We start from the raw sequence: 14,524 nt of genomic DNA, 5'->3' as shown, positions 1-14,524 counted from the left end.
CTGACAAGCCGAAATCATTTCGGCACTACAGCGCCGAATCAGCGGTAAAATAGGAGTATGAATCGGCCCTTAGGCTTCATAAAGAACAACTGTGCCTGTGTTTCATGGCCGCCCCAATGCTTTTCCAATGGAAGTCATGTGGTTTGACCAAACACTGTTTGATTGCTCCTCATCACACACAACTGTTTGGTCAAACCACGTGACTTCCATTGGAAAAGCATTGAGGTGGCCATGAAACACAGACGGCACAGAGCATGTTCGTCTGATATGTGTGTACGAAGCCTTAGCCTTCGTACACACATACACACATATGTTTGTTTTTTGGATTATTGAAACTAACCACACACGGCAGGACTAGTTCAGTGAGTTCATCTTGGTCGGTATAAGATCCTTGTTTCATGAGTAGATGAGGACAGTGTCCTTGGCAGTGACAATGAGAGCTGTGTGGATGCAACGTAAGCGTACTATCCTGCTGTTGCTGGGAGCAATTCTACTGGCCAGCTATATGTCATTCATAAATGGGTACAACCCATTAAAAACGAGTGACCATGAGCAGGACAAAGCACCTTTGGTACCAAGATTTACAGATTCGGAGCCAAGATTTTCACATCTGGAGCCAAACATCAGTAACCTCCGTGAGTCGAGCAATAATTTATTCATCTCCTATTGTATGACATGAATACATTAATATGGATGAATAATTGCCCAAATTATTCAATTGTAATTGTATGCTTGCTAATTGCTTATAACATTATTAGTGTACGATTGTTTGTCTTAATCGTAAACGGTAGAGCAGGGTCTATCACAGTGGGTACACCCGATGGTGCTGTGATGCCAGTCCAGGGGTGCTGCAGAAGCGGAATACTTTGATAATATTTAAGCTAGATTTGACCAATATCCAGTCTGGCAGTGTGCTGCGGGTTAGACTCCCGATCCCGACGGCCCTTACTGCATGTCTCCCCCCCCCTATCTCTCTCCCCATTTCCTGTCAGCCTACTGTCTGTCCCCCCATAAAATATATTTAAAAAATAATAATGGCGAAAGCCAAAAAAAACAACTGATTCCACATCAGCTGAATAAGCACATTTTGGAAATATGACAAATTGATTTGAATAAGTGATCATAATGCAAATGGGTTTCTCCCTACTATGCTACTCATTCTTGATGTATCTAATTTAGTCTCCCTTGTGTTGACAGACAACTTGATTAAAATCTTGGAACAAAAACAGGATGCCATGCAAAAAATGCTTTCAGAAGACCGCGAGAATCATGGAAGAGTAATAGCTGCAATGAAAGCCTCACTGGTGAATAAGCAGCTAGAGCATGGAGAACAACTTGACCAGAAGCCAGAACAGGGAGAACACGCTGACCAGAAACTGAAGATGAAGAAGAAACTGTTCCCCGATTCTGACTTGTTCAAGGACTGGGGGGATGATCTATCTGAAGATGAACAAAAAGAAGCACAAGCTCTTTTTATGAAATATGGTTACAATGTCTTTCTCAGTGACCGCCTACCTTTAGATCGAGTTCTTCCATATACCCACCACCCCAGGTAAGTGTGTGGTGTTTTTTATTGTATCTCCTTAGACTGGACAAGACCTACTGCCAGAAGTGTCTGACTCTGTAAGTAGCCTATAGGATTTCCTCTGTAAGTAGCCTACAGGAAGTTCCAGTAAGCTCAACAAAATGTAGCCCTATACTTCCTGTACTTGTGGTAGGTCCCCCTTCTTAAATATAGGCTAGGCCCCTCCCACTGGACCGTACCAACCCTAATTGATTCCACAATTAACAGCCCCATGTCCAGAGACAATAACTACTTTAACACATAATCACATGTAACCCTTGTATAATTCACATTTAAATAATTACACATGATCCACAATAATTCACATATTTACAAAACCCTTGGTCTGATCCAGTGGAATGGACTGAGCATGCTCCCTACAATGGAGTCAGGCACTATAAAAGGCAGCCTCATGCTACAATCGGGTCCTTCCCCACTGGTCAGCACCAGGAAGCACTGTGGTAACGCATGTCAAACATTCTCCAAACATGATTCACAACTTGGAGAATAAACGTGAGACTTTAACTCATTGTTGTGTCCTCATACTGTACATGGTCATTAAACATAGAACACAAGAAAACAGTTCAAGTCATCTATTAAATGAGTCAGTGGCAGGGTAATCTGGTGTAAAGTATGTAAGTACTGTACTTTTCAATGAGTCAGTGGCAGGGTAATCTGGTGTACAGTATGTAAGTACTGTACTTTTCAAGCCATTTGACAAAATAGCCAAAGTTGAAATTGGACATTCTGCACAATGAGTACTTAATTTTGAATTCTGGACTTTTACTTGTAAGGGAGTATTTCTACAATGCAGTATTGATACTTAAGTAAAAAATCGTAAGTACTTTTTCCACCACTGGAAGAAAATTATTAGAAGAGAAAATATCTAAGGTGAAATGTTGGGTAGATTACATTAGACTGCCACAATTCCAAAATACAGAAATATTTTCTGATTAATACATTTTGTTCTATACTTGAATAGGTGTAAAGAAAAGAAGTACCCAAAGGACCTTCCAAGTATGGCAGTGGTGTTGATCTTCTTGGACGAGGCCCTGTCTATCATCAAGAGAGCCATTCGCAGCATCATTGACCGAACACCCAAAAACCTGCTGAGAGAAATCATTCTGGTGGATGATAACAGCTCCAATGGTTGGTATGATAAGAACAGGGTGGTGAGTCGTGACATGTTCATGTTTAATGCAGTAGAACAACACACGCACGCTTCATTAGATGCCTTACCACGCACGATCCCTCCATTTTTAGGATAAGGAATTGTTCCACTTAAGTCATTTCACTGTTTCAACCATTTCTCCTACCATGGAATGTCTGGGTCAACCTCAACAGACTTCACTCCGGAATAGCAAAGTCCTAACTCTATCTATGATTTGAGTGTCTGATCTCTGTGAATGTTGGAAATTAATCATTTATGAATTTTGCCCAATCTTCAAATCACTCCCTTATTCTTTGTCGACAGTTTTATATTCATCCTGTTTTCTCTCTATAGAGCGTCGCAGTCCGTTTCACTGCACCTTTAAGTGTCGTACAAAGCCAACTCGAGTTGTGAGAAATCATGAGAGTAAACACAATGTTTTGGGCCAAACAAAGAATTAAAAAAAAAAAAGAAAAAAATTAATCAATCATAAATATCAACAAAATATAAAAAAGGCAACTTGACATGGTTATGTCCATGCAGCGTCTATTCAGCCAGCTCTTCATGGAGGACTTAAGTTATTGGCTTGCATGCAGGTAACCCATTCCACAGTCCTTTCCCATACAGCTTCTGAATCTACATGTAACTATAATTTTGATAATCAGCTTATTCACTTAAGTGTTTAATATTCAATAATGAAAGTTAGCAGGGATGATAAACAGCAACTACCGGTAGGCCTATATGTTCCAAATCCATATTGAATGCAGGCCCATTCATAATCTCCCTCTGTTTTTCCTTCTAAAATCAGAGGACCTTAAGAGGGACCTTGACATATACGTTAAGTCCATTCAGGAACAGAACCCAGGGCTTCGTATTGGGAGAGTGAGGCATGGTGAGCAGCTGGGGTTAGCCTCGTCCAGGATCTCTGGATGGACGGCTGCTACTGCTGACGTGGTGGCTATCCTGGATGCTCACATCGAGGTCCATGAGATGTGGTAACCTGATACAGATCTCCATGCTTAATCTTTTTCCGCTTATATTTTGCCATAAATGTATTCCATATTTTATAAAAGTAGCAAAAATATATTTTATAAAAGTAGCAAAAATATAGGTAACACTTTATATTAAGGTCGTCATTATAATGCATTATAGCGCATTTATAATGCATTATGAGCATAATGCATTATGACCCGAACTTATAATATGTTATAAATGTGGTTATAAGTTGTTATACATGATTACAAACATTTATAATGCCTAGTGTTATAATGCCTTATAAGCACATTATAATGCATTATAAATGAGCTTATAATGCATTATAAAGGCGACCTTAATATAAAGTGTTACCAAAATGGAATACCAGTAAAACGCCCTGAGGCCGAGGTTGCGTGCACACATCCGCCTGGGTGAAGGCAGACTGCTGGGCGGGGGCTGCATGCATCCGCCTGGGTGAAGGCAGACTGCTGGGTGGGGGCTGCATGCATCCGCCTGGGTGAAGTCAGACTGCTGGGCGGGGGCTGCACGCATCCGCCTGGGTGAAGGCAGACTGCTGGGCGGGGGCTGCACGCATCCGCCTGGGTGAAGGCAGACTGCTGGGCGGGTGCTGCACGCATCCGCCTGGGTGAAGTCAGACTGCTTGGCGGGTGCTGCACGCATCCGCCTGGGTGAAGGCAGACTGCTGGGCGGGGGCTGCACGCATCCGCCTGGGTGAAGGCAGTCTGCTGGGCGGGGGCTGCACGCATCCGCCTGGGTGAAGGCAGACTGCTGGGCGGGTGCTGCACGCATCCGCCCGGGTGAAGGCAGACTGCTGGGCGGGTGCTGCACGCATCCGCCTGGGTGAAGGCAGTCTGCTGGGCGGGGGCTGCACGCATCCGCCTGGGTGAAGGCAGACTGCTGGGCGGGGGCTGCATGCATCCGCCTGGGTGAAGGCAGACTGCTGGGCGGGGGCTGCACGCATCCGCCTGGGTGAAGGCAGACTGCTGGGCGGGGGCTGCACGCATCCGCCTGGGTGAAGGCAGACTGCTGGGCGGGGGCTGGTGCCTTGGCATGGCAACATATGGAATGAATTCTGTACTGGCCATATATGGAGTGTGTCTTGAGTGTACAGGGTTTCATGAGGTCAGTTCAACATATGGAATGTCAGAACAGGTCAGTTCCATATATGGAGATCCGAAGGGTGGCAGCGGGGGCAGTGTCTTGAGTGTACAGGGTTTGATGAGGTCAGCTCAACATATGGAATGTCAGAACAGATCTAAGGGTAGTGTCTTGGGTGTATAGGATTTGATGGGGTCAGATGAGGTCAGATGAGGTCGATCAACATATGTAATGAATTCTATATTGGCCATATATGGAGCGTATCACGAGGTGTGACAGACAAACTGACAGGTGTGTTGACTGACAGGTTTTGCAGGTTTTCATAGTAGAGCCATTCTACCGAATTGGTTCAAATTCAGAGTTGGACATTCTGTGAAATGTATATGCTATTTCAGAAAAACTTTGGCCATATTCATGTTGCACCAGAGGGACACATATTTAGTAAAGGTACAGTCAATTATCATATTGTATTTTCATACATTTTTTTTGAATATCTTTACACTCCCAAAAAATGTCACTACCGAAACATAGGATTTACCTTAGAATAAAGATACTTATTTTTAATCTATTCATCTTTTTTTCCCATTCCCCCCAGTACAGACCATTTTGTAAAAAGATGTACGTGGTTTCCACAATTATATCCATTAATATTTTAACAGATCTTTATCATCTATGTTGAATTATTAAAATCTAAATGCTATATTTCTTTGTAAAAGGTATAAAGTTGATTCTATAGATTTCAGCATCAATGATAGTTACATTACACATACACCTAACCAATCATGATCTGAAAATATTGGTTGATAACACACTATTTTTTTTGTTTTGACTAAAGTGTTTCGGTAGTGGCAAATCGAGTGGCAAAGTGAGTTTAACCTTGTTTATCATTGTTTAATACAATCATAAGACTTTTCTGTTTGGATGTACGGGCTGTCAAGTCAAGAAAATAGTTTTTTGCCACTCAGAGGGGTTCCTGCATAACTTCCGGGTATGTCACGTGCATAGTGCATACCCTCTATATAGTAATTAATTATAAAAGCAATAACAATTAGTCTCATTTATACATTTATTAGGATGGACAATTTGAAATTAATATTTAAATTAAGCATTTTGTAGGCCTAACTGAAACAATTCCAAGTCACTTGAGCCATGGATAGCCTACATATTTTCACAGATTTAGCTTTTCGAACACGGCTTTAGACACTAAGCTTCTTTGGACGTGCCTCTTATAGTGACTTTTTCAGGTGAATGGATTAAGATGTCCAATGTGACTTGAGCCACATTCAGAGGTGGTTTCAAATCTGATTCAAATCTGATTTGAGGTGATCTGTCTCAGTCTGAATGCAACAACCTGTTCTAAATCAGATTCCATGTGACTTGTATGTGACCTGTCTGCATTTAGACTTAATTTAAACAAATCAGATTCCAATCTGGATGTGGCACAGATCTGATTCAGGCTGGATTTGGCTGCCATTCTGAACACACAGATCAGATCTGGTCACTTGAAAACGGCAGTTTGAATGGTCAGACCAAAAGATTTGACTGAATGTGACTGCAGTCTAAATGAGGCCTTACTTACTTATACTTACTTACTTACTTTACTTACAGTAGTTACACAACTGATCCTTTCTTTTGCTTCCTAAGTATATTGGGGTTTGCTTTCTGTTTACTCTAGGGCGGAGCCTCTGCTGACACAGATTAAACTGGACAGAACGGTGGTGGTCTCTCCAGTGTTTGACAAGGTCAACTTCGATGACCTGGCTGTGGAGTCTTACCATGCTCTTGCCCATGCCTTCGACTGGGCCTTGTGGTGCATGTACGAGCGCTTTGGGCCTGAGTGGTACAAGCTCTACGATCCCTCAATGCCTGGCAAGTAAGTTGAAGTTAGGGCTGGGCGTATATGACTTCAAATCAATATAACTATTACTTCAAGGTTTTGCCTCGATTACGATTAATGATAGCAATTTGTGTAGGCCACTATTGTACAACAAAGTATAATACAGGGTTAAGGCACCAAGGTGAGGAAACCAATGGCAACTACCTCTAGGGGGGACACTTCAAACGGTTGTAACGGGGCCTGAGGCTCTACTCGTTTGTGTTGTAAGCTGCAGGAGACACAACCCAGATGAAATGAACGTACCTCCCCCTCCATACCAGGCCAGTAGAATCGTCGGTGCAGCTGGGTCAGTGTCCTCTCTGGTCCCGCATGAGCTGTCGACAGGTGGATCCCCTTCCATGCCTCCTCTCGTCTTGCCTTCGGGCACACGATCTGTATAGATATTCTTCTTGTCTATGAGGATTCGCCCCCATACTATGATCTCACTTCTGGCCGGCACTCGGATCTGCTGTCGTCCCACGGGCCACACATAACCCAGGGACCCATCTTCGTTGGTCACCGCTTCTACCCTCCGGCAGGTGGCGAACGCATCCTTCCATAGTGTGTGCTCCTGGCGTAAAGGGCGAGAAACCCCTCTGGGCCATTTAAACAATGCATGCCAACAAGCAGTTACCACGTTCATGCCATCAATCATTGGTTGTGTACAATGTTCGTCTGTTAATAAATATTTAAATCATTCAATCAAAACACATGCAGAATACACAATGCATTTGCGCCAAGATTATCATAATTAGTGGTATCACATTTATCCAGCATAGGGAAAATAAAGAAAAACAACAAAAAAGAAACAGAACCCTTCTCCGTGACCCTCTCACAGGAACGCACCATCACTCTGACACTGAAGCCTGTTTTATACTTTGTCGTAAAATGGCGTCGCTCTGCGAAAATATCGAGCAAGCTCACACAGCTTGTAGATCGGCTGACTACCTTCAGCACGCAATGCCACCGTATCACAGCGAATAAGTAAATTAAGAATTATTACTCTTCTGTATTAAATGTTTTGGTTGACATGTCAGCCAACATTAACATAATGTCAAAAACAAGCTCAAAGCGTGTTGCTTTGCTTGGTTTAAAATATGGAGATAAGAGGTTTCTGCCCGACAGCAACGATAACATCTCTTTCTCCAGGAGTCCTTCGGTCATGGGGATCTTCGCTGCAGACAGGAAGTATCTAGGAGAAATCGGGGTCCTTGATGAAGGAATGCAAGTATATGGTGGGGAAAACGTTGAGCTAGGAATCCGAGTGAGTCAACCACAACAATACAGCACATGAGAATTTGGGCTTGTTTCTGTGTTTATCGAGACACATGTCATTGAATCATCAGCATTCCAAGGGGTGGAATTGTACTCTTTCCATCTTACCCAGTCAGACAGGGGAGTGAGACAGGACTGTAGAAGCTCCTCTCAAAGGTCCTAATTCATTAAAAAGAAATACGCCACCATTACACTGTGGCGGAAACAGATATCGTATTTATCCGTCCGATCAAGCTACGTTGAGATGACGTGTTATTCAGACAGTGGTGTGTACCACAGGTACGCAGGTGTATCGCAGGTGTATGTCATACTGAATGCAACGGGTGTAAAGTGATTGGAAAAGCACCCGACAACCTCATCTGCATAGATCCACTCCCCACATCGCACCATAAAAGGCTTCAAGCATGACTCAGCAGACAGCAGTTTGAGATCCGTCTGTCAAAAAAAGAAAAAAGGCTTTGCAGCCGCAGACTATAATAGCGGCTTCACAAATTACATTAAAAATGATTGCTGGAAAGAAATCACAGCCGCGGTCACTGCTATGAATATAGCCCGCACTCTATTAATTTAATAATTCTACACATGTAGCAGGACAGTTAGGGCTTTTATGTTATGTCGTTTTTGCACAATTGTATATTACCACTGTAGGCTACTATATATGTACAAACTGACATCAATCCATCAAAGGACACCAAAGGAAATTAAAAGATTTCCAAGCTTACAACGGTGCGTGCTCCGCTGAAGCAATATAATTATAATTTATTTAATTAAGTTCGGGACCAAGGCGGGTGCTCACTCACACCTTTGCAGAGGTAAAACATATCGATATGTCAAATTGTCAATGCAAAAGTCGTCTTTTGAGAGAGAGCTAGAGAGAGAGAGAGGGAGGGGGGCATGGGCCCTCGACACTGTTTGCGCGATAAAGAACAGTAGCCTATACATTCATAAGTGAATAATTATAGGCCTACCTCGTAGGCCTGGGATCCTCTTGTCTGAAGAAATTATAATCCAGTGAGTTTATCCAGTGAGTTAAACTATTCTGTGTGTGGCATCCATGTGATCAATATCAATATACATTATTATAAATTCTGTCTGTCTGTCCGTCATGTTTGTGAACAAGCGAGAGTGGAGGTGAGCTTGCTTATAACTATGATATGACTGGCCGACTTTCAAACACGCTGATGCCATTCATTAGGCTAATGTGGTCTTCTATTTTTTATATAGGGCTAATTAGCCCTATTAATTTTCCAATGTGAATCGGATCGGCAGCACGCTGCTGTCTGCCCCCCCCTTCCCACTATGTTCTTATTATATTTGTGAGTTTGTTTTTTAACATGCAGCGCGAGTCCGCGAGAGCCGATCTACAAGCTCACAACCGTTGCACTTCGAGTAGCCTAGAAGGCTGCCGAGTGAGCAGCCCCAATCGCGCATGATAGAAATATCCTAATGCATGCATTTAGGCATACAAGTGCACTCGGCTTTTATATATATATATATATATATATATATAGGCTATCATTTTTTAATGTGCTGATCGACCAATATGTTGGGGACACATGCCTACATATTTTATCTGAGATTTGGGAACAATTTATTGATTCAGCATGAAGACTAAAGCCTTCTGAATAAATCTATACGCAAGTGTATGCTTGCGTAGATTTCTCCGCCACCTAAAGACGTCCCGTAGGATTTGACGGAGTTTCCGATCAACCTACGTGAGCGTCAAGTTCACGGCCATTCCATGAATAATGAATTCCAAATTAATGTGGGAAATCCACATGAATGCCTTTCCGCTAGCGTCACGTCATTATATCAGTGTAAACGCGTTGAAGAATCAGGACCAAAATGTGGGAAGTAGACCTTCTCCAAAGCTGAGGTTTTAAATAATACTCAACAATACGTAATAATGTTTTCACAAAGGTCACAAGCACATACACAATCCTAGTAATTGCTTTATATAGTTAGGATATAAATACACATAATTGTATATAGCTGTTAGACATCTCCTTTCTTATTATAAATTAAAATTATATAACTACAACGTGTAGTTTTGTGAGAGGATGTTTGGTTTGGCTCTGGTTAAGTAGTACAAATGGTAACATTTACTGTACACAATATGTTGAACTGAACTGAACTCATTCTGCTGAATTATATGTTTAACACCCATTTACAGGTGTGGACGTGTGGAGGGAGTGTGGAGGTCGTTCCATGTTCCAAGATAGCTCACATTGAGAGGGCCCACAAGCCCTATATGCTAGACTTCAATAAGGTCATGAGGAGGAATGCCCTGAGGGTAGCAGAGGTGTGGATGGACGAATACAAACACAACGTCAATTTGGCCTGGAACGTGCCCTTTGAGGTAATGTAGGACAGTGGTCCCTATTCTCCTAACCTTTCAAAGACCCCCAGGTTGATGTTGTTTAGTCCATGCAACCCTGTTTTTTGGCTATATAGAAGTGTATATTTGTACGTCTCTAAATGTTATGATGAATTGAACATGGTGTACCCTATTGTAAACAAGTCTAATGCTTTATGGTGTCGTCCACAGTTAACAGTTTTGTATTGAGTTGTGCTTGAAATGTACTGTAATTCTCCAATCTGTTAATACATCTTTCAATCAATCAATTAATCAAAACCTCATCTATACTTTCCCAGAAGTCCACGCCCACAAAAGTAGGCGAAACGTCCGTGCCCGACTGTGCTTTCTGTTCCTCATACTGTATGTCACTGGCTTCCCCTCTGCATTGTTCCTGTTATAACTCCACACGTGACGGTGCTCCGCACGCCTCAACGCCCCTCAACGTCATTTTTTATATGATTTACGTATGTGTCTGAGCAAATCGGCTATTTTGTCTTAACACAACCATTAAATGCCATTGACAATGATTGGAGAATTTACGTCTATATGTAGACGAGCAAATTGGCTATTTTCGTCCTACACAAGGATTAAATTCCCATTGACAATGAATGGAGAATTTATGTCATATGTGTCTAAGCAAATCGGTAATTTTGTTAAATTCCCATTGACAACGAATGGAGAATGTGTCTGAGCAAATCGACATCTTACGTCATGATGATGTGTGATTTTTTTAAGTTAGATGTGCGGAAGGCACACAAACCTAGTTTGATACAATTAGCAGTTTCTGAGATTGTACAAGGTACAATTACAGGTGACCCTCAAGGACCTAACTTTGAGAACCACTATCACACATTATACCGTAAAACTAATTCTGCAAATTTCTCCCCCCCCCCCCCATCAAGGACCATGGGATAGATATTGGAGACGTGTCAGAGAGAAAGAAGCTCAGAGAGAAGCTGAAATGTAAGCCTTTCAAGTGGTACCTGGAGAACGTATATCCACAACTGGATCCCTTGGACGATTTTAGGGACGATCTTCTGGCTTATGGTGGAGTAAGTTTACGGTGGCGGTGGGTGGCGCTAAATTAAGCAATATTACACGAGAGACGAGAGGGTGTTTTTTATCGTCATTAATGCACACCTGCGGTGTCGTAGGAATTCGCAGAAGTGCATAAATGACGAAACACCCTCGAGTGTAATATTGCAATTATACAAGAGTTACCCTAAACTAAGATAATCGCCGAAGAATAATGTTTTGTCAATGACAGATGTATAGCCACTACGACCACCGAGTCTGCTGCGCTCTGAGAGAAAAGCGCGGCTGAATTCTTTGTTTTGATTAGCCGTGCCATTATCGTGGTTTAAGCACGGCTAGAAAGCCATTTCAACCAATCAGATTGCTTCCTCAAAACGACCTGTTGTATAATACTTAATGCACACCATACTGGGCATTCACTAACCGTGAAAAATAGTCGGGAGCGTGCATGGTAAAGAAAAAGCTAAAGGTATTAGCATTATTTGACATACATTTAATGATGGCGTTACTAGTACTACTGTAGCTGGATGATAAAATGAATAGGATTAAAGGGTGATGCTTGAAAGCATTTGTAGCATTTATTTTAGAGTAAAACGTGTGTGGAGAATGGCAGGAATTTTGGTTTTTAGGCCCAAGTGGTCAAGCCTGAGTTTCTTAAAAAGATCGAGAATATATAAGATTATTGTGTCTTTCAGGCTTTGGTGTTTAGATGTTGAATTTTATAAAAGTATGTAATACTAGTTTTGTATAAAAGAAATTCAAACTATTATAGGTTTTTATAAAATCATAAATAATATACTATAAAACACTGATTTTATAAAATAGGCCTATAGATTTGATAAAATCAGTGTTTTCTTTTTAGAAAATATAGATTTTTGAAGATTTATAAGATGTACATTTTTAATGGAGAATTAATAATATAAAAGTAAACAAAAATAATGCTGTTTGTGATAATGTAATAGTTTATAGACAGGCGCATGACGGTCACAATTAAATAATGTAAGGAAGTGGCACTGATATTCCCTGTCTCAGTTTATTTAATGAGCCTGGCCAATTTAATAAACAAGCTATTGGCTCATAGTGTACATACTGTACACACTAATACGTCTCTTTCTGTTCTTGATTCGTGGAAAACAAAGATGATGAACATGAATACCAGCATGTGCATCGATCAAGGGCCGCCCGGGCATACACCCATTGCACACCTCTGCCATTACTATAACCCTCAGGTGAGTATCATCTACACATGGAATTGTGGCCTCCTGAAAATGTTGTTGTTTCTGTTGGCAAATCTTCTGATGTTTTTTTTTTCTTTATTTCAGTCCACTTATTACCGTGGGAGTGGCGAGCTATACATTGGCGGCATCACGTCCCACAAGTACAATGAGAACAGGTGTCTGGTTGATATGGGCGAAGCAAATTCCATCCCCGGCCTGTACGAATGTAAACAAGCTACGGAGAAGAGCATGAGCCGTTTCTGGGATTTCACTCAGGTACTGTGCTATTTGCCAACAACAGTGTTAACTGCTTTCAACCTGGAGTCTCTATTTTGAGTGTAATTATAGTTGAAAATCCAAAAACTCTTCACCATATTTTGTGGAGATTTAATGTTGATTTTTGTCGAAGTATTTGGCGTGTGGTTTAATGCCAACCAGAACTATTCCAGTTAACTTTTGCAGGTGTACCACGTAGAACATCTACTCATGTAGGTTTTCATTTCCTTACTAGTACTCACTATGCTATGCATTACTTATGTGCACTTTTGTAACAACAGCATACGCTCTAGTTCCCTACACTTTAATAGGTTTTAATGGGTTTGTATTATGTACTTACTATCGATTTCTGCAGATATAGAATGGTTTCCTATAATAAGTATATTTTACAACCATCTACTTTTCTAGTAGGTTCCCGTGAACTACTAAGCAATTATGTAGTGCTTACAATGAATATATCAATAGCTTCCTAGGAAATATACTGTATTTCATTACGATGTACTTTCCTGGTATGTAATTACTACTCAGGAGAGACACACTTCAATCGTTGCTTTTCTGGTTCTCTCTTTTCAGGGTAAAGAAATTAAGAACAAAAAGACCAAAAGATGTTTGGAGATCACAGACAGTCAACTGGTGGTCCATGAATGTACTGGCCAGAGATGGGAAATCCAAAATATTATCAAACCTTTCTAGGAGATGAAGACAGACTGTGGTGTGTGTGTGTGTGTGTGTGTGTGTGTGTGTGTGTGTGTGTGTGTGTGTGTGTGTGTGTGTGTGTGTGTGTGTGTTTCAAAAACACATCTGTTCACGCTTAAAACAGGAAAATCATATGACATGCCAGGGATCCCCATAAGAGAAGACTTTTAGGGCTCTAGCAGTGTCAATGTTAAATATGGGGCCAGAGCCCCCTATGTGTCGTTCGTCAAATTGCAGATGGACAGAGAGACTCTTCCGGACTCCTCTCAAATCTCGCGAGAGTTTGTTGCTGGGATAAAGAAATGTCGATAACAAAGTAGATTTACTCCTGATTTGTCTCTCTAAAAGAAGCCATTTTAGTATGAATATTTTGTAAATGGGTCAGTGACATGACACCCCAAAGAAAGTGTTTTTTTAAAACCTTTAAATAACAGGAATAAAAATGATTTACTTTTGTTCTACTCACTCACATCTTTATGGAAACATATTTAGTTTTTAGATATTTTATTGGAATCAGAATTGATTCAGCATTTTGTTGTACTTGTGCCTAAAATCGTCATATGGTGTGACATGACAATAATTGTTTATAAAATGAAAATGGAGTACAACTTTCTTAAGTTGCTCACTTTATCAAAGTCCTTTATCATAACTAACCTGTGATCCACTATAGTTTTGTGAAAATGTATTAAATCTGTATATTATTTTCGTAATCAACACTCAATGTGAGGCCCATGTTATCGGTCTTTCAATATATTTTGTATTTATTGTGACAAAACTTTCTCTAAAATTACACAAATATTTGTGACTCTTCCTTAGACTATTTGCTATGTAATCCATAAACATTAATGGTTTAATCATTAATAAAGGTATGATTTTTTTCACTATTTGGAACGTCACCCCAAATGATTTAGTGTCACACCGTATGATCATATCTTCATTTTTCAAAGCAAACTGTGTTTTAACCTACTTATTGGTGAGTACT

The 14,524-nt window shown here is 41.0% G+C and overlaps 1 protein-coding gene across 1 annotated transcript; it reads left to right on the top strand.

The window, feature by feature from the left end:
* Positions 1–433: 433 nt before the first annotated feature.
* Positions 434–13,539, top strand: LOC310857143 (putative polypeptide N-acetylgalactosaminyltransferase 8; the record flags this gene model as incomplete). Its single annotated transcript, XM_083762754.1, has 11 exons — positions 434–635; positions 1,198–1,552; positions 2,547–2,713; positions 3,523–3,709; positions 6,484–6,681; positions 7,834–7,948; positions 10,133–10,318; positions 11,221–11,370; positions 12,493–12,582; positions 12,676–12,846; positions 13,420–13,539. 11 exons carry the CDS (start codon positions 434–436, stop codon positions 13,537–13,539), a joined length of 1,941 nt encoding a protein of 646 aa, XP_083618880.1.
* Positions 13,540–14,524: the final 985 nt, after the last annotated feature.

The sequence above is a fragment of the Protomyctophum parallelum genome, assembly GCF_964188405.1.
Source record: "Protomyctophum parallelum genome assembly, chromosome: 4".
In the NCBI taxonomy this organism is placed as follows: Eukaryota; Metazoa; Chordata; class Actinopteri; order Myctophiformes; family Myctophidae; genus Protomyctophum; species Protomyctophum parallelum.
This window is presented reverse-complemented; position numbering and strand designations above follow the sequence as displayed.